The 20,216-nt window shown below is 41.5% G+C and overlaps 1 protein-coding gene across 1 annotated transcript in view; it reads left to right on the top strand.

Moving 5' to 3' along the window:
- Positions 1-20,216, top strand: part of BRF1 (BRF1 RNA polymerase III transcription initiation factor subunit) — a 173,102-nt gene that overhangs the window by 113,111 nt on the left and 39,775 nt on the right. Inside the window, exons 12-15 of the mRNA XM_059850485.1 lie at positions 11,812-11,873; positions 13,998-14,079; positions 14,177-14,232; positions 16,050-16,306. Of these exons, the coding sequence (XP_059706468.1) occupies positions 11,812-11,873; positions 13,998-14,079; positions 14,177-14,232; positions 16,050-16,306 (457 nt within the window). The remainder of the gene's footprint in view (positions 1-11,811; positions 11,874-13,997; positions 14,080-14,176; positions 14,233-16,049; positions 16,307-20,216) is intronic.

The raw sequence follows: 20,216 nt of genomic DNA, 5'->3' as shown, positions 1-20,216 counted from the left end.
GGTAGATGTGTCATTTCTGTCAGCCAAGCTGGTTGATTGCAGTGTCACTGCAGTGATGAAATTGTCTCTTGGTAGCAGCTGAGCAACACCTTGAAAATTAAACTTTAGTGGCTGCAGATGTTGGGATCCGTGCCTCTGCAGCCTCTGGCACAGCCCTGGCTGCTCCTTTGCTGGATTTCCCCTGGTGATGCTGGGGTACCGAGGTCCTGGCACAGCCCCACTGGTGCCTGTCAGTGGGGTCAGAGCTGCAAGGTGCTGTCATCCACCTGCAAACCTCTTCTGGCCAAAGGCCAGAATTCCTGGCATCTCTCCCTTTGCCGCCTGAAACAGGGACTTGGCCTGATGCTGGGTTTGTTGCTCCCGGTTTGGAGGGAGGGGTGCAGGTGGTCCTGCTCCCAAAAGGCCCTTGAGTGGCAAACCTCCAGCTCCATCCCCTGGGTCCCTGCTTTGAGCTGTTCCACAGACCAGTTTGCTGCCACAGCCCTCAAGCCTTTGTGGCATCTTGTAGCTACGTCAGCAAACGCTTTCAACCCAGGTCATTCATTTCAGTTGGCAGTTGCTGACAGAAATGTTCCTTTGCTTGGCTTTATTTTAGCATTTAATGATTTTTATGTTGGTTTTGATGGCATGGAGGGAATTGCATGGGAGTGTTTTGTCTGGACTTTAGTATTCTTTGCTTTCTCTTGCTAGCAAGATTTAAAATCTTACTCCTTCAGGAGACAGGGCTTTTGTCTGTGCATCTTGCAAGCTCTTCCCTCACTGGTCCCTTCTGTCAGCTCATTATCCTGGGCTTATTTCACTGTACAGTTCATGATGCTAAAGTTTGCTGTGGAAAGAATTTGCCTAGTTAAAACTAACATAAGGAACAATCCATCTATTCTTACCTAAAGAAATAAAAGAAATAATATATAAATAAATGTCTATTCTGTAGAAGAGGATAGTAGATCTGAATTTGAAATTGTGATCTGGTGGGATTTTGTAATGAAATAGTAAAATGTTATCCAGAACTTATTTTCAGAAGACAACTCTGGTTTCATTAATTCAAAATAAACTTTCCTGATTTCAGAGTGATTAGTTACCTGTGGTGCTGAATGTGTTTAAATGAACTCATACAAGAAAAGCACATCACTCCCTCCCAGTGGGCTCTGGGCACGTACTCATGTTCCTGCTAATGGGTGCTATAATACTGTGTATTATGGAGGACCTGGATTGAGCTCCAGAAAGTATCATTATTCAGTTAATTAAAGAGGAACAACTCTGATACTATGCCATATGCTGTACAATCAAATGGCTGCATGGCAGAAAGAGCCACGAGTCCTTCCAGACTGAGACGTGATTTGTTGCTTTCTGCCTCTGCAACACCATGTTAAGTAGAGGCCTAATATATTTAAATAAAGAATTAATTCCATGTGGATGTGGGACCTGTCTTTTCCAGTAAGCTCTTTGAAATGCTTACTGGGTTTTAGAGACTAAGTAAAATCTTTCCAAAGTGTTTGCTGTACATCTAATGAACATTTGAGCAGGGTCCTTTGTGTGCCTGTAACCTGGAGAGGATGGCCAGATTGAGGAGAAACTGTAATCAGCAATGCAGAACTTAGCTAAAATGACATATGAAGTATAGTCCTGTTAGTATATAAACTTTATATACAAGTCAGATGTTGAGATTAATCATAAGGACAGGTTGCACAAGCAGATGGCTGGCCTTTCTGATAGCCATTAGCCTGAAAGGCTGGCTTTGAAACCAGCTCTGTGCTTTATAGGTGAATCATGCTGCTGGGCTTTGTTGGGAAAAGGTTATTTCTCCAGCTCCACCAAAACCTCCTGTGCACAAAAGTGCCTTTTTCCACTGTTCCTGGATGATAAGACAAATTATTCTCCAGGAACTTCTCCACAACTTTCTTCTCTTGGAGAGTTGCAATGTCAGAGGGCATTGCAGTGCTGTAATGGATGGATCTCAAGCATATGGAGTACACATGCTAATTGTGCTGTGCTTGTGGATCAGTCTGTCCAAATGCCAAGGCCTCAGAGCTGCTGCAGGCAAAATGTTAAAATCCTTCTCCTCTGTCTGCTGTGCATTGGGGAAAAGATTCATTGCAGTCACTAAAATGTAGGGGAGAGAAGGAGGAGGAGGAGAAGGTGAGGGAGAGCCCATGCCCGTCCTCCCCAGGAGTTTTTGCAGGAGCTGAGCTGTCTGCAGCAGCCTGTGCTGTGGCCAGGTGACTGAGGGACCTTCCTGTGCTCCAGTGGCACCTGGAGGCATGCAGGTAATGCCTAAACTTTGGATTGCAGACATCCTTATATGCTTCATGTATGTAGTTGCCTGAATGGACACAAAACTGCCTTGGTCTCTGGGGAAAGTCTCCTACAAGAGCTCTGTTTGGTCCAGAGCAAGACAGAGAAATACTTTATCCCCTACATGTTTCTCAGCCATTAGGCATGGTCAGAGACAAAAAGATAGCACTTCATCCAACAAGAAACAGTGCAACTGCAGTAATTCTTATTTTAAAATATGGTCTGTGCTGGCTGCAGGTCTCTGCTGCATAATGGCTAATGCTCTCACCCATTTTTTGTAGCTGCCACCTTTTAAGAATTCAAACCAAGTATCTCCTACTTACATTTTTGTCAACCCCAACTGGTGATCCTGATCACCAAACCAGTCAGGATCTTTTGTGTCCTTTCTCTCTGCTCCATGTCTCTAATGGTCCTGGCAACATGGAACTCTGCCTGGTACCTGCTCTGAGTCCAGCCCCCATCCACCTCAGAGGATTTCCTGGGGGCCAGGTTCCCACTTTGCTTTTAATAGAGGAGCTTCTGCTCTTGTCTGTTGCTCTATTTAATAATAAGAACAATTTTTTATCTTCTCTTTCCTCTCCCCATCTCTGTAATTCCCTGCTTGCTATTTCTCATTAGCAATGAAGGAAGGAAGAAGCTGGGTAACAAAATGAGAAATTTCTTACCTAATAATTTTCTTTCACTTAACAGCTTCTCACCATTCAGCCCGCCTGGACAGTGTAGTAAATGGCCAGGCCACAAATTGATTTTTTCCTTTAAATAAAGACTTGTGTATATAATTTCATACTCTATATTTTGATGTTGCCTTAATGCTAATAATTTTCTGCTGAAGCATCTCTGTGGTCTAGGTGGCTTCTGGTGGCTGGTCCTGAGCTCGTCATAAGATCTACCATGGACGAGCTCTGAACCTCCAAGGAGGAGGTAGAAATCAGCCCACCTTTGCTAAGAGATGGTAAGGGGTGGTAGATGTAAGTTATAAGTGGAAAATTCAACTCATTTCACTTTCTTGCTCAGCTGGGTAAGTTATTTTGGTAAGCTGTTTTTGACCTGAAGCAGCTCTTTGGTGCAGTTTGTGTTGGAAGGGACCTTAAAGATCATGTAGTTCAACCTCCTGCCATGGGCTGGGGTGCCACCCACTAGATCAGGTTGTGTATGTTGTATACTTACATGGCTGTATACATTTAAATTTTTTTCCTGGTGGAACAGAAATTGATTCACAATTAAAAAAATAAAAACAAACCGAAAAAACCAAACAACTATAATAGTCCAAGCAAAATTCTAGGATTTGTTTCTAAGTTCTCTGAAGTGAAGAGGTTTTATTTTGGGGGGGGGTGTTACAGGAGGAGATTTACCTCTCAATAAAATATGTGCTGGGGTGGCTGAGTGCTGGCCAGCCAAGGACTCTGAGCTTGCAGGGACAGACAGCAGAGCATTTAGCGCCCGCAGCAAGACCTGGTGAGTTCCAGAAATGATGCTTCAGCACTTAAACATGAAGCCAGCTGTTCCCTTTGTGGCTGGCTCGGGTGTAAAGTGCTCTTGCTGTTTTACATAGTGGTCTGTCAGAATGGGGAAAGCGAGCTGGAGTGGGATCTGAGCCTGGCTGCTTTTGCTGTCGGCTCTCCAGGGTGTTGGGCTGCCCTCGCCCTCTGCCAGAGATAGCGGCAGCGCTCTGCCCTTGTGGGGTTTGAGAGGGTAGCTGATTGAGATGCTGATCAGTTCTTCTCCTTGGTCTCTCCCTTTGTATAAACTGTTACTCTTGGATCCCCCTGCACAGATTTTTAAAAAATGCAGAAAATACAGGCCAGAAGGCACCAAAAAAAAAAATGAAGGCTGGGGGAAGGGAAAGGGGAGAAAAGATGCCAAGAACAGCATAAAAGGCAAAGGAGGAAAATACTGCAGGGAATTGGTGATCGGCTGGAAAAGCACAATAAGCAGGGGAAATCTGTCTGTATAGTTTTCATTTTAAAAAGTTTAAAGTCCATAACTGTTCAGGCAGGAGGGGGTGGATGTACGAGTGTAGGCTGAGGAGTGAGCGTGTGGCACTTTCGGCACTAGTGCCGTGGTCAGTCATGGCACTGCTGGGTGCAGAAATCACAGGCTGGAGAAGATTTGTGTCTGCGCATGGGAGCTCTTACAATTTCCAGGGTCAAATTGAAAAATGTAATTTGTGGTTGTGTTTCCTGGTGAGTATTGGTCAGTTTGACTATTGGTTATTGGTTCCATCAGCAAAAGATAGCTCTTTTGGTACTGTTCAGAGCAGCTGTTCTTTGAGCACTCAGTCATGGCAGTGGGGTTGTGAGCTCAGAAGGGAACGACAGGTTGCAACAAGTAGGTTGCATAAACCATGCTCTTTTTCATTGTTTTCCAAAGGTGTTGGGGGAACATGAACGTTATTCCAGAAGAAGAACATCTGCTGTTGGTTTTGAGGACAGTGTCAAGATGTTCTTCTGTTCAAAAGCCTAATTTTCAGCTGTATTTATTTTGGGAGGTTGAAAGGGTTTTTTTTCTTAAGGGCTTTTTATGTTGCTATGTAGTTCAATTAACATGAGCTTACCTTTTCAAAGAAAATTCTTCAGAATCACAAGGGTTTTGTTTATTGCTGGACTGGTTTTGTACTATCTGCTTTGAAGAAATATATATTTCAGGGAGGATTTCTGGAAAGAATGGTGAGATTAACTGTTTCTCTGAAGCATTAAGTTTAAGTTAAAAAGTTTCCATGTCTGTTAGACAAGTGGTATAACCTCTAACTGGATGTAAAATATGAGGATGTGGTTTGGTTAGTCCTCCATGGACTATGAGGTGAAACAATAGCATTTGTTTCAGTATGGATGTGCTCAGGAAAGCAGCAGGGTTGGTGGTTAGGTGCTTTTTTTTTCAAAACTGAAATTTAATTTATAAAAGATATGTTCACTATGTAATAAAAGTTCTGTGAGAGTGATTGACTGCAGGAAAAAGCTTTTCTCATAATTTATTCCCATATATCATCAAGAACAGAAATCTGAAATTCCGTTCCTGTGACGGGGTAATGGTTCTGAGACCACCATAGGAAGGTGGCTGATGAGGGAAGGCTGTTGGGTGTCACTCAGCTGTGCAGGACAGACAGAGCATCTGCAGCTGGAGTCTCAGTGTGGGGAAGTGGAAGCAGGCACTTAATAAGGATGGGTTTCTAGTTCTGCGCTGCATTAAGGCCCAATGCTGTAGGAAAATCTTCTGCCTACAGCAGATGAGCCCCATGCAGTGCCCTGCCCTGGCTGTTGCACTGCTTTGCTTTGTGAGAAAGTCCTATTTTCAGTAGGCAGGAGTGAGGAAATAGCTGATGAGCTTGTACATCCCAGTACAGGCTGACCTTGCACAGCTGCAATATTGGACTATGTGAAATTTCTTCTTTAATTACGCCTCTTTAAAGTTGTGCCTTTTCCCTCTTTGCCCTTCATTTGCACCATTTTGGGCTTTGCCTCTACACTTCCTATGGTCCCAGGGTGAGGAGCTGGCCCGTGGGCACCTTGCAGAGGCAGGGCTGTGTGCCCTGGCAGTGCTGGGCACCCGGTGCCAGCCGGCAGCGATTCCCACCATCCTTGTCGGCAGCAATGAATGTTTCTGGGAAGTCGAGGCCTCGCTCTGTGTGGTGTGATGTGTTTGCTTTCTCTGAGGAACTAGCAGGCTGGAAACTTGGCTTCGGCTGGAGAGGACCCCTTAACCTTGCCTTGGCAGAATGAAATAATAAAGTGACAGACTTCATTTATCTTTATGCTGTGTGCGTGGCCTCGTGTGCTCCGTACACCACCAGACCTAAATCCTGGCACTGTGATTTGGCACTGTGAAGGAGTAGGCTGTAATTTTCAAGGTGGCTCCAGGTACAATAAAGTAAAAAACATTTTCTCCTAAATACGAGCGTACACGTCGTGTTTTGTGACCTTATTTCGTCAGCAAGTGCAATTAATTTTGCTCTGCCCTTACGTTTTGTTTTTGTGGAATACTTTTTCTGTGACAGCACATGATTGTGCTGCTGAAGGTGGTGAGCTGGGGGCACTGGAGCCCTTGGCAGCTGCAGGGTACCTGCTGTGGGATGGGAGCATGGCAGGGCAGGCTGGGATTGCACAAAGAGGCGCCTCACCTGGAGCAATGGGTTGGCAACAGCTTAAAACAGCCGGGATTACCTCCCAGCCTGCTCTGGAGGGAGGCTCCTGCCATGTCTTAGTGAAACTCACAGTATTCTCTGCTCTTATGGCCCTGCAGACTCTGCTCACGGCTTGATGTGTGGTGTGTTCGTTTGCACACCCATCGATCCTTGTACTTCATCCTGTGCTGCTGCTGCTGCATTTTCACATCCATTTCTCTTCCCTGCCTGGTCCCTGCAGCGCGATCACCACGGCACTTTGTCTGCCCGGCGCCGCTCCCCTCCCGGGTACCCACCCTTAATGACTGCTCCCTTCACTCCCCCTGTAAATCAGTTATCTCCCCCTCCAGAAGGGTTTGTGTCCCCTCTGATCAGCCAATCAATTATATCCTGGCGTGGTTGTGCAGTGCCCTTTTTGACTCTAAGCCACCGCCTTCCCTGCGCACTCGTTGCAGCTCCCCAAAGTGGCACCGGCATGCATCGCTCATCAGTTTGAGATGTTAAAGCATTTCTGCCCATGGGGTCTCTCTGATGGTCTGTGGGAGCTCTCTGTGGCTCCCATTGGATTTAATCCCTCCCTGGAGAGCAGCAATCAATCCCAGTGTTTCTGCTGCCCCAGGCTCAGGTTGTTTGGTTTGTTGCATAAGGATTTTTGTCTCTGAAAATGCATCTCCCAATTACTTTTAGATTTTGTTGTGCTCTAGCCCCCCAGTATTTCTTGAATACTGGAGGTGCTTAGTGTCTGATTTTGTGCAAAATAGGTGGAAAGGTTCTTTGTTTAAACTCCTTGCTGTGAAATGTTGTGGTGAAGGATGTATTTGCTCCATAGGACGAGAGGACCAAGTGCCTTTCTATTATATCTGCTCTAGAGGATTTCCTGGGAAGTGTTCAGCCTCCATTTCTGTCTGTAAGGAAATCCTCTTATCTGGGCAGAGCAATAAATAGTGCTGCCTCCTGTAATAGAAACAGAAAAACATATTCTTCACATAGTTGTTTTTTAAAAATGTGGGGTTTAAAATATATTGGGTGGAATGATTCTTCTGTAATAAATCCCCATAATAGTGCACTATATATACATTTAACTGGCTGCACAGAGGTAGGGAGAGGGGCAGAGGGTGTGTTAAAAGATGATTTAGTGGGTATTTAGTAATGACAAGAACAGTAAATAATCCTACAGGTTTACAAACCTAATCCCCAGTGTCTGATTGTAGCCCTCGTGTCTACTGGAATTGGTTGGAAGATGTTAGAAAGCTGTAAAGGGAGGGCTTTGGGGGAGTTTATTTTTAAATTTTTGGGGAGCTGGCTGGATGACTGATGGTTCTAGGTAGTATGAATGTTGCTGATTGAGTACCTTGATGGAAAGCTCTTCAAGTGCCTGTCCTCCTCCACTTGCTACAGAGCTGTTGGGTGAGGATGGAATAGGCTGCTCCTTGCTCTAAGCTCTTCCTGGTGATCTTTTCATTTAACAACTGGATTTGGAGGGAAGGGGAGGAGTGTTGTTGTTCTTAATGCCCAACTTATTTTCTTGCCTGTGCCCTGCAGTAAAGTGGTTGTTTTTCTTAACAGAAGAAATCTATGATGTCTCAGAGCTGTGCCACGTGATGCTTCTGCTTTTAAATAAGCTCTTAAGAGGCTGGACCAGATGTTGGCCACATCTCTGTTTTTATTTTGTCAAACTTTTCATTTTGACCCTTTTATTAAAAGAGAAAATGATAATTTAGAAATCACTTTAAAGCTGAGCAGCTAGGAAGATCTTTCTGGTATATAAAAAAGCAGTGGGTTAGCTTTCCATGCCCTGCAGTGAGCCATGTAGCATCAAGCAGACAAATATTTGTAGTTGGTAGGGTCTACTCCTGTTGGAAACGATTGCCATGGAAATTTTCATGCCAAAATGGATGTGTTTTATTTTGAATTGGTATTCTGTAATGAAACGTGTTTTTTTTTCCCTCAGTGAAAGCATTAAAATAGGGATTTGAAGGCACCTTCACTTCTGAAAAAGTCATTTAATGAATGCCTATCACCATGGCAGGAAAAAGGAAGATTTGCAGGCAGAGGGATATCCTGCAATTACTCCCTCTGCTGCTGTTACGGGGGTCTAAGAAATGCTTATTACATGTAACTTGCTTCTGGATTCTTCTCTGCAATTTAACAGTTGGAGAATGAGTTTTCTGTCCCTGTTGCTAATTGATCCAATGAGAAAAACTGGCACCTAATTCAGTAACAAGTTATATTTAAAATGACAAGTGAAATTGTTCATGGTGCCTGAAATTGCATCGTTTTCAGTCTGGCATGTTAGGGTTGTATAAGAAAACAGGCACTTACTGTACTGTGACATATTAAATTTTAAACCTCTGATCCAAAAATATAGAGGGGTATAGGAGGAGCAAGGTGTATAATGATGAAAAGCAGTGGCAGCTCGATTTCAGTGGGATACTTTTATTGTTTTTAAGATCTTTGGCAGTTTTTACTACAATAAATACTGGGATCAATTTATGTAAAGTTGAACAGTGAATATGTCCATCACCACTTCCAAGTTTTGGTTTTATAACCTATGATTTTTAGAACTCACTAGTGATTTTCAAGATTGGCTCCATTTTTCTCTGTCGATAATTCCAAGCCTGTGTTGACAGTGGACAATTTAGTTTATCTGCTACCATGAATAGTGAAGAAAAAGAAATCCTTTATTTGTGCAGGTAAACCAAATTAAAATTTTGGGGGTTTTCTCCCAAAAAAACCCTTGAGGAATCAAGGGGTGGATAATGCAATGAAGTTGGAGGCCATCCCCCCTTCTGTCCTACAACTTGGTGGTTAAAGGGCTACCCAGAATATGGGAGACCCAGTTGAAGTCCCATTTTTGTATGAACTCCTTCCAGCCTAGGAGCCAGATTATCTTGGTCTGGACTCCCCCTGCACTCTGTTGTTGACCTGTTTTATTTTATGTGATGGAACATTTCTTGGACCCAGCTAGACCAGCTCCTGGGAAGGTTTCTTAGACAGTGGACTACAGTATTTGCTCCTTTCCTTGGTGAAAATTCAGCCATTTTGCTCACTGGAAGTTTCTGTCTTGGTTCCAGCAGGAGAGAGGGACAGTACTGTCTTGAAGAATACCCTGCCCTCCCTTGGCTGACTCTTCTTCACGCTTTGAACAATTATTCTTTGCTAAAAAAAAGTCAGTCAGTTGCATTATGTATTTTGTCACCTTGTTTTTCCTCCCCATCCTCAAGCCAGGGAGTGCTTGGCCGTGTCCTGGGGGTGCATCCCTGCCCGGCTGGTAGCAGGGTGCCTGCATGAGGAGCTGCTGGCACTGGTGCAGAAAGTTCTGCTCTTACTGCACTGTGCAGAGATCAGAGCAGAAGAAAAGCATATGTACTGATCAGTTATGTACTTATTATAAAATCTTCTGCACTTCTAAAGTATTTTGGGGAAAAGGTTGTAAAGTAAATCTGGTGCCTGGGACTAATGCAATTGATTTATAAATGTAACGACAGTGAGAAATGTTCTTTAAAGCTTTTTTGGTCAAATTAGCACCACATTATCTGAGCTGGTAAACTTGATATTACTTTTATGAGGCAATCTCAGGAAAAAAATCAAACTATAGTGTTAGGGAGGGCTGGAGCACCTCTCCTGTGAGGAAGGGCTGAGAAAACTGAAATTGTTGAGCCTGGAGAAGAGAAGGCTTCAGGGCCATCTGCAGCCTTTCAGTGCCTTAAAGAGCTACAAAAGAGCTGGAGAGGGACCTTTTACAAGGGCATGGAGTGACTGGGAAATGGCTTTAAACTGATAGAAGGTTTAGACTGAATATTAAAAAGAAATTGTTTACTGTGAGGATGGTGACACACTGGAATATGTTGCCTGGAGAAACTGAGGATGCCCCATTCCTGGAAGTGTTCAAAGCCAGGTTGGATGGTGCTTTGAGCAGCCTGGTCTGGTGGAAGGTGTCCCTGCCCATGGCTGGGAATTGGAAGGGGAGGATCTTTAAGGTCCCTTCCAACTCAAACCATTCTGTGGTTCTATGCTGTTCCTTGTGATGGGACATTTTTGGGGGGTTAAAACCCCTTTTGCTTGTGGCTTGGGGTAGAAAGTATAAAACTTTCTCTTGGTTGTTTAAGGTGGGTTCTGAAAAGACGTTTCTGAGTGCTCAGTGGCTGATGCCAGAGAATGTCTGTTGAGTTCAGCAGCCATACCCTTTGCACCACCTCAGGAAGCTCAGACTGTATCCCTAACCAGGTGTTTTGGTTGGATTCCCAGCCCTGTGATTGCACATGCTACAGGCAACTGGTTTAAACCCCTGACTTTTGCTAGGCAGGTCATTGTTTTATCTTCTGGGAATGCTTTTAATTCCAAGCTTCGCTTGACTTTACCATTTGGTTGCCGTGACCTGCCATTGGATCCTGGCATCACCCTCTGCTGGTCCAGCACTGTTCAGGAGCACCAGGCTGGGGAACCAATCCAGCAAAGATCTTGGTTTGTGGGGAGGCACATCCCCAGTACTGGGGAGTGGGAGCTGTGAACATGCCATGCTGTTCTGCACCACTTTGGTTTTAATTTGTTATTGTTGATTGTTGGAACTTAATTTGTTTATATTTTTCTGCAAGTGAACTGGTGAGGTCATGTCTTGTTTGATCTTTATTAGATGTAATGGAGATGACCAAGAAGATTGCTTCATTCCCCAGCATAAGTCTTTGTTAAATAATTTGTTTTCTTCTCTACCTGGACTACATTAATAGTGTATTACTATAGTTCTTTAATGTGATGTGGAAAATCAGGTTTTGCAGCTGTATGCTGTTCCAGTCCCAAATTAAGCCTCAGTTCTGTGCTGTTATGCTTTTTAATGGATGGAATGTTTGAAAATTTGTTTTCAGAAGTCTTAATAACTACCAAACTAGCAAAATTGCAGTGAAATCGTAATTATAGAAAGTCAAGAAGAAAGCTGTGGTGTAACTGTCAGCAGTGGTCTGTGCTGCTTCCCTGAAAATAGAAAATATTTTTTAAGTCATAATTTACAGATAAATTACTGACCTATATGCTCTAACAGAGAAACTTTTGTTATGATGAAAGAAAAGTGGTCATCTTTTTGAAATGGTTTCTCCAGCTTCCTGCTGAACATTTGTGCCTGCAAATTAAAATGGGTGGAAAAAAGGCGACTGGAAGTCTCTGGCAGATTTTTAGTGTTGATGAAGACTGTGCTGGTTCCTGAATTTTAAATTAATCCAACGTGGTGAATTTGTGTGTGTGAAGTTCTGTAGTGAAAATACTCAGCAACACATTAAACCTCCCAGATGAAGGCAAAGGATTCACATCTCTGAAGGACAGTCCTGAAGTGTTGCATTACTGCAGAACTTAAATTGCAATAGGTATTGGACAAACATATGAGCTGATTAAAATGTGTTTCTTTTCTCCAGGTGAGAATACAGGGGATGGAGAATTAGATCTGAGTGGAATCGATGACAATGAAATAGATCGGGTAAGGTGCCCTGCTGTCCCTGGTGTCTATTTTCCTGGTTGTCTGGAAAACTGGGAAAGACAAAATGGTCCTTAACCTGGTTTATCCTCTCTGCAACTGCCTCTTCTCTCTGATCTATAGGGAGGTTTGAGCAATTTCAGTGATCTGAAATCTAATGTTTATGCAAACCTGTGAATTTGGTGTTCCTTGCCCAAGTTACATATATATTTATGAGGCTGCTGCTGCTTGCTTTTAGCATGCTGGAATAATTATGTTTTAGAATGTCTTTTATTCCAAAAGAGAACTTTAAAAAGTTTGGTGGAGCTCTACATTGATTATTTAATTAAGATAGATTCAACATAGGAGGCTGCCATGGAAACCAAACTGTAAAAGCAGTATGTGTGGCTCTTATGTACTTCCAAAGATTTCTGTGATGTTTTCTGGATTTATTTTTATTTGTGTGGCAGCAAAAAATGCCATTTAACATACAGACTGAGTGGGACAGACACGTGGCTGTGGAAAAGGTCTTGTTGGAGGCCACCCAGCTGGTCAGCACCTGGACACACCACAGTGCAGCTCTGTGAGCCTGATGCCCTCTCCAGCTGCCACACTGGTTTACAGTGTCATTTGAACAGATAATGCCAGTGCAAAAAACTCATTTTGGGGTACAAAATCACTGAGACTGATGAGGTTGCAGAGGAATTGCTGATCTCCAAAACGTGGCTGTGAGGTGGGGTTTGCTAGGCTGGGCATTAGGGTCTCACAGTCTGAGCAGACATTGAATGGAGGGAGCAGGAAGGCTGAGGTTTTTCACCATAGCCAGTCCATAATTAAAACAATCACAGGGGAAGAACACATTTTCTGCTCTTCCTAGGCTCTGTGATGAGGTCATAACTCTGCTTTTATGACTTCATGTTCATTTCTGTGGCAATAGACTGTAATATTGTAAGTCCAAGATTATGAAATCTGTGAAAGCCTAAGAGGGATGAATAACTCAGCTAGGGAAAAGTGGATTTTACTGTTATGGCCCACTTTTAATAGAAGCAGATGAAAGAGTGAAAATATTGGTCTGATAAACCAGGACTTGCACAGCCATTTGCTCTGCTGTTTAGCCCTTGGAGGAAGGACCCCTCCCTGCATTAGTTTCGTTTGACTGGAATTATTTTTCTTATGAAATCCTAGATGTACATCTTACTTTGGAGAAAATCTTGAATGCTCAGACCCAAAAGATAGAGAAACCTCAGACTGCTTTTCTTGCACTTAAACATAATTTTACAAGTCTCAGGTGCACTGCTTAAAACCAAAGTGTCTTGTTCATGATGGATGACCTCATTTGTCTTCTCCATTCTGCTGTTCTTCACTCCCAAACACCATCATCTGTAGAGAACTTCTGTTTCATTGCTAATTGTGCTAAATACTGGGTTAAATTTTACAGTTAGGTCATCTACAATTAAGTAATTGCTACCTATCTGTCTATTTATTTCTGTGATTCATCTGAATAGTCCTAGATGTATTTTACAGCTCCATTCCCACTAAAGATGTCACCGAGACTAGGTGGAGTTAACTGCAAAACATCTACTTGTGGTTACTGAACCCAGCTGAAATCTACAGGGCTAAAGCTCCAGCAATCTGAGCTGGTTTCCTTCACACAGATGTGGCCATTGAACTAATAATCTCAGTGTAAAGCTTCACAGAACCTACCCAGAAGACACATGTTTTTGTTTTGGTCGCACAGGGCAATGGTTCCCATCCTGTTTTGAATTACAGACCACCATCAACACACAGAATTACTTGCAGACAACCACGTTGTCATGATAACCTTTTGTATAATCTGAAAAAGATCATAAACCCAGGATCATTTTTGTTTAATTAACAGACCATGTATAATGAGTCCTGGGTGGTTTTTGGTCACTTCATCATAGTTTGGAAACCAAGCACTGTTTTTTGAAAACAGGTTGTTGCTTGTGCCAGCTTCAGATGTTACTAGAAATACTCTCTGATTGTCTTATATCACTCATGTTTTCTTTTAATGTATTTTTAAAAATGGGATATGGAGTGACTTTGCCAGTGTTTTTTTCAGTTCAGTCTTGTTCTGTGATTTTCAGTTTGATTTCTGAATGTAGATAAATTTCTTTTCTCTTTTAGTATATACTTAATGAAGCTGAAGCTCAGATAAAAGCAGAGCTATGGATGAAAGAAAATGCAGATTATTTGAAGGAACAAAAAGGTAAATATGTAGGACTGAAATTTGCCTTTTGGCTGGTGTTGCTGAAATATTCGTCTTGTGTAATTTTCATGCTGGTTACCCTTTTGTCATCTTTCAGAAAAGGAAGCAAGAATAGCAAAAGAGAAAGAACTTGGGATTTATAAGGAACACAAGGTATTAAATTATGTGTTAATTGTGTCTGTTTGAAAATGTCCTGCAAATTCATTTTATCTGCTGATCAGCTCCATGTAGATGTATGGGCATAATGGTACAGGTCACCACTAAAGGAGCAAAAGCTATAGTATATCTAGCTGTTACTGAATTGCAAGGCTGTATTTTTTTAGGTGGTGAGTAAAACACTTTCTTGCCCAAACTTTTATTTTAAATTGCTATCATGAGAAAATTCTCTGCATGTCAAAGTCAGAGCAAGCTCTTTGCATTTATGATTGCTGTTCTAATTGCTTGCTTATTAAAATACAGGTTTTAAGACGTCTCATTTTTTTTTTTTTTAACGTGTGCACGGGGAATTTGTTTGTACTTGCCATAACTTCAGTGGCTTTCTTTGCTCTTACTATAATGATTTCTTTATGAAGAACTGAACAGATCCTTGTTACAGTCACTTGAAGGGGTATTTTGTTCTACCTTTCATAAAGAATGCAGCAGTTATGTTAACAAATGGCATGTCCTGTCTCCATGTTTAGCAGTTTAAAGCAGCCTAATTGGCCGTATATTCACGATTTACAGCATTAGTATTTTGTGTAATTGAGCAAGTGACGACTCAAATCTTCCACATGCAGCTAAACCCATGTTAGTTTTTAGCGTGTATATCCTCTATCTTTTTTTCTGACTAATGTGAAAGGCAGAGTTTCCTGCTTCCCCTAGGTATTTCAACAATAAAAACAAAAGCAGACAATGAAACACTGTTTTAGACTTCAGAGTTTCTCATTCATCCTGCATTTATGCAGACGTGGCAGTCTACCAGCAATTTTCAAAATTGTATAACTCCTTGGCACTGCCAAGTAGCCCAAACACCCACTTTTTTGTTCGGACAACACAGGAGTTTTTCTCTAACCTTTTATTGTTTCTGACAGCTCGAGGAGGACTTGATTAATATGGTGCTTTCCAATTTCAAGGTAGCACTTGACCCATGTAGGTAAACAGAGGGGCTATTATCCATTAAAAAATAAATCTCCTGCAGAGCTTGGTGTTAAAACCTCCCTTTGAATAGGAAAATGCCAAATGAGAAACAGAGGTTCTGGGTTGTTTTCTTTTTCCTGCCTACCCAGGCATGGGACACGACTGGAAATGTTCTCTGGTGTCATTCCTGCTTGCCTGGCTCTGCACAGCATCAGCCGGGCTCGCAGCCTGTGCCTGGGAAAGGCAGCTGCAGGTGCCAGAGCTCCTGTGCTTGCAGCCTCCTGCTGCCTGTCCCATGGCATCCCATGCTTGGGAAGCTGCTGCTGCTCCTGCTCTGGGCCCTTGGCAGTGAGGAGGAGGAGTTGGGCAGAGCCTTTCCCACGCTGCCTTCAGATTTGATCCGGCCGCAGTTCCGTGGTGTTGTCAGTGCTCAGGGGAGTCGTGACCCAGCTTCACTCTCACTTTAAAGGCAGTTTTAGCAGGGGAGGTTCTTTATATTTTCATGCTGGGTGATGCTGTGAGGTCCCTGTTCCTGTAAAAGGACTTCGCTCCCCCCTTTTTTTTTTTTCATATGTGAAACATGGCCCATCCTTCTTCTCTCTCTCTATTAAGTAAAGAATTTCTAATAAACTCTCTGGGCATTTGGCAAAAAAGCAAACATTCATCTCTTGGAGAAAAGAGACCCTTTGATCCCATTGAGTGGCAGGAGATGGAGCACTGGCTTAGCCTGGGCACATCACCTGCATCCCCCACATCAGCAGCACCTGAGCCAGGACTGCTGCACTCCAGCTTGCCCCTCTGCTTCATGGAAACTTTGTTTGTACCAACATCACTAATTTTATATTTTAATTAAGCCAAAGAAGTCTGCAAAGAAGCGGGAGCCAATTCAAGCCAGCACAGCAGGAGAGGCAATTGAAAAGATGTTAGAACAGAAGAAAATCTCGAGTAAAATTAATTATAATGTGCTAAGGGACCTGAACAGCAAAGGAAGTAACACACCAAAGAAAGAGGATGACAGCACTGATGACAGCACCAACACCAAGAAGCTGTCAAGAAGAAAATCTATTGCCAGTAGGAATATAGCCAACCCTGTAAACAGTGTGGGAAAAAGGTACTGCAATTGTTCATTTATATCTCTGTCTGTGAGACTGTCTATGTATCTTTCTGAGCCAGACAATGTAGGGACTGAAACATTTGTTTGAGGCTAAAATAATGTCGAGGCTCTGTTTTTATTTATTTTGCCTGCACTGTCATGGCGACACCTTATTTATAGTTCACATTTCAGAGGTCTGCTTTGGTGTGGGTTAATCATCCCAAAGCCAAAAAACCCACAAAATCAATGGAAATTCACAAATGTGAATATATCAGTCAGGGACACCTTTTTTCCATAAAAACCTGACATTTGCTGTCCTTCCTTTAAGTTGTCTGTGTGAGCTGCTGTGACACTAAATGTTAGAAAGCTTTTCCTTTTTGCTTGATTTGAAAACTATAGTTCCCATCTGTTTTGACAGCTATCTGCTTTGATTAGCTTTTATTTTAGTTTCATTCCAAACTTTTGTTGTTAATTGATGACACAAATACAAAGCTTTACAGTAAATATGCTTGTCAGTTTTCTGGTCTGCATTTGAAAATGTTTTATAGTGTGATGAAAGCTCCTGTTTTAATGAGAGAAATGCTCAACTTGCTGGGCAGATTTGTAGTGTGCAATAAAATGTATAAGGAGATTGATGTGTCCAATCTGCAATATTCAGCTATTTTATCTCTCTGGGGTTTATGAAGTCACGTTGGATCATCTTTTGAATAATTTTGACGTATAGTAATTTCTTACGTAGATGTTATTTATTTATTGTCTATTTATTTACTGCCAGAATTATGGCCCAAATGCCACAAGGAAATCTCAGTATTTAATTTTGAAATATAAAATGTTGTCTTTGCAGTGTTGTTCAGGTTTAGGCATGTGTTGAAACCAGGTAAGGGACCTGGGAGGGCAGGAGGGCAGCCACCTACAAGGTGTGAGAAAACACCTGTTTGTGAAAGAACAGGATACATGGGGTACCTGAAAACATGATGCTGGGAAGATTACTAAGTGCAAATCTCTCAGAAGCTGAGGAAAATAAGGATGGCAAAACCTAACTCCTCATTCAACTTCATTTGACAGTGAGGCCAGAGTCGTGGGCTTCAGTTTGGGCTGAGAAGCCAAATGCCAAAGTCACTGGCCCCACTAACCAGATACAGATTTTTACAGTATTTTTGGTTTCATCCTCATTCAGCTTCTCATTCTCAGTATGAAAAGCTTTGCTTTCCAGCTGTTGACTCACTGGGGATTTTAGGCTCCCCTGTAAGTTGCAGGTAAATTTTACACTGGTAAAGGAGGGGAAGATGCATTGAGGATTAACTTAACAGCATTTAGCTTGTGCTTTATTTGCAGTTAACAGGTATTAATGAGTCATATTTCTGGTATTTCAAGTAAAGTAGGACCAATTCAGTTGCCTGAAATGCATTGCTGGGTGGGAAGTAGGGGCTGGGCAGGATCCTGGTTGCATGTTAGAGCTCAGCAGTGACATCCAAGCTGAAGCTCCTTCGCCGCATCCCAACCTTGTTGCTGCTGAGATTTGCGGAAATGTTGAGCCCTTGGAATTCCTGTTGAATTCAGCATGTTAAACTCTTAACAGGTGTTAAACCCTTTGGAAAATCATGCCATAAATATTTAATTTAACAGTGGTGCAACTTGAAAAGGTTTCTAAATAAATACAAATCAGTATTTTCCAAAAGCAGCTAATAAAACGTATTTATTTTTCCTCTTGAGAGCCTAAAGTACATCCTTAAGATGCATAACAGAGTTTCCTGATGATGATTAGCAGATCTCAGATACAATGAATTTTGCAGCAGAACACTTCAGAGGAGGTTGAGGATACATGCAGATAAGTGAGCTAAGAAGATTTTGCACTCCTGAAGTAGGCAATGCTCTTGCTTAAATATTATCAAGGACTTGACAAACATTAGTTGGGCTTTTTTTTTTCCTTATAATTAAAGATCTATGATATATTTTTGATTTTTTAAAATGCCATGCCTTTTACATGGCATGCATAAATTTCTGTGTTCTGCATTGTTCTTATATGCCTTGCATTCATTGCCTTTGTTCAGCACTGTTCCTTTGAGAGGTGAATGGCTAAATACTTTCCCAGGGATACAAAAATCATGATAATTTATATGCAATTAATAATAATAAAACTCCTGAACGTTGCTCATTAGAAAATGAATGAAGCAGATAATCTGTCTTTTTCCAGGAGGCACTTGCAGAAATAGGATCATATGGTTTGGATTGGAAGGGACCTTAAAGATCATCTATTGTTTTGGTTTGTGGTGATTTACAGGCCTGCATATTTATCTTTATGTATTTTAAATATTTAGTAAGCTGAATCTGACTGCATATCTCTGTGGATAACCAGGCTTTGATCCAGTCCTTTAGTTCATTGGAGTTGTAGTCAGATTTTAAAGAGCTGTTTCTTTAGTCCTGATCCCAATTAAAAGATGCCAATACTGGGAGTACCAAGTTACAGGATGGGAAATAAATACTCATTCTTGGTGATTAAAGTAGTGCTCCTGTAATGGTATAAAAATTGAAATTTTTTTATATATCTATAGATAAATATCTTTCTTGCTTTCCTTTTAAGTCATTTTACTTACCACACCAGATTTGGACAGATGATGTAGCCAAGATTGTCATGTGTCTTCGAAACCATCTTCGTACACAGTTTGAAGCACTCTGGAAATTGGAAGTTGATATTAATTTCCATCTTTCTGATTGCTTCTTGCTCTGAAATAGTCTGTGCTGGTATTTCCACACAGAGGACTTTAGATTATCCCCATAGAATGGGTACCCCAACCAGACAGGGTACAATCTCTGTGGTTTTTTTTCTTTTTTTTTAATATCACATCAAGTAGCAGTTACTGTGATAATCAGTTAAAATACAGAAAAGCTTTTGTTTCCTGATGTGATAATGAAGGCAAATTTTACAGTCTTGTAAAAAGTTGTTGATTTGGAAGAAATTTATAAAGAGCTGAAATGCTAAGCAGGTCCCAGGAATATGCTTGAAGTGGATAGTCTTTCAGCTGGTGGCCCTTTTATTTGAGCTTTGTTGATACTATAATCACTTAATGGTTACTTGGATTTCAAAGACAATATAGTTTTATATCTGTCTTATTTTATCAAAAATCCTAGTTTTGAAATCTCAGAAATGTTTGGTAAATTCTGCAATTTAGTAGCAAGGTAGTTCAAAGAATTCTTCCAAAGATCATGCAGGTTTCTCCTTGTTAGGTGGGCAGATATTATATACATCTGTATTTTCAGAACGAAACTGATGTTTTGAACAGGTTTCTTTACTGTGAACTTTTTGAGCTTTAGCCTGACTTTCCTCAGACACATCTCCCAGAATTGTACTGGGGGTTTATTTAATTTATCTGTCAAGATGGTAGAAGACTAGTAATGACAATGTAAGTAATTTTAGGAAACTTTATATTGTGTAAATGTATTTTATTCTGTTTCTTATTGCATTTTTGTTCCAGTGGGTATCACGACTGGTGCTTCATATGCAAAATCCTTTTTTTTCCCAGTGTGTTGATGTGGCACAGTGGATGTTACCATAATAGATGTTGCAACTCTAATTTCAATTACCAGTTGCACAGTTTATCTTCACTAATGTCTTCTGTGCATATGAAACATAAGAATTTGTTGAACTCCAAGAAAAGAACAATTGCTTCTTCAGCTCCTTAAAATCTGAACTCTAGTTAGAGCTGTGCTGTGCACTGGAGCACTTGAAGTTCAATAAAGAGGGTTTTAGGACTGGAAGTATTTGGTTAGAAGCTTAATAATTTATTTTATATTTACTTGAGCTGAATTTTACAACATTACATGTAAAGTGAAATGTGTTGTACCAAGAAAATGTGGAAACAAGAAAGCTTTCAAGGCACTACTTTTAAAAAATTTTATGCCTGTTTCTTGCTATGTGCTTGAAATTGGT

The sequence above is a fragment of the Haemorhous mexicanus genome, chromosome 6 (genome assembly GCF_027477595.1).
Source record: "Haemorhous mexicanus isolate bHaeMex1 chromosome 6, bHaeMex1.pri, whole genome shotgun sequence".
In the NCBI taxonomy this organism is placed as follows: domain Eukaryota; kingdom Metazoa; phylum Chordata; class Aves; order Passeriformes; family Fringillidae; genus Haemorhous; species Haemorhous mexicanus.
This window is presented reverse-complemented; position numbering and strand designations above follow the sequence as displayed.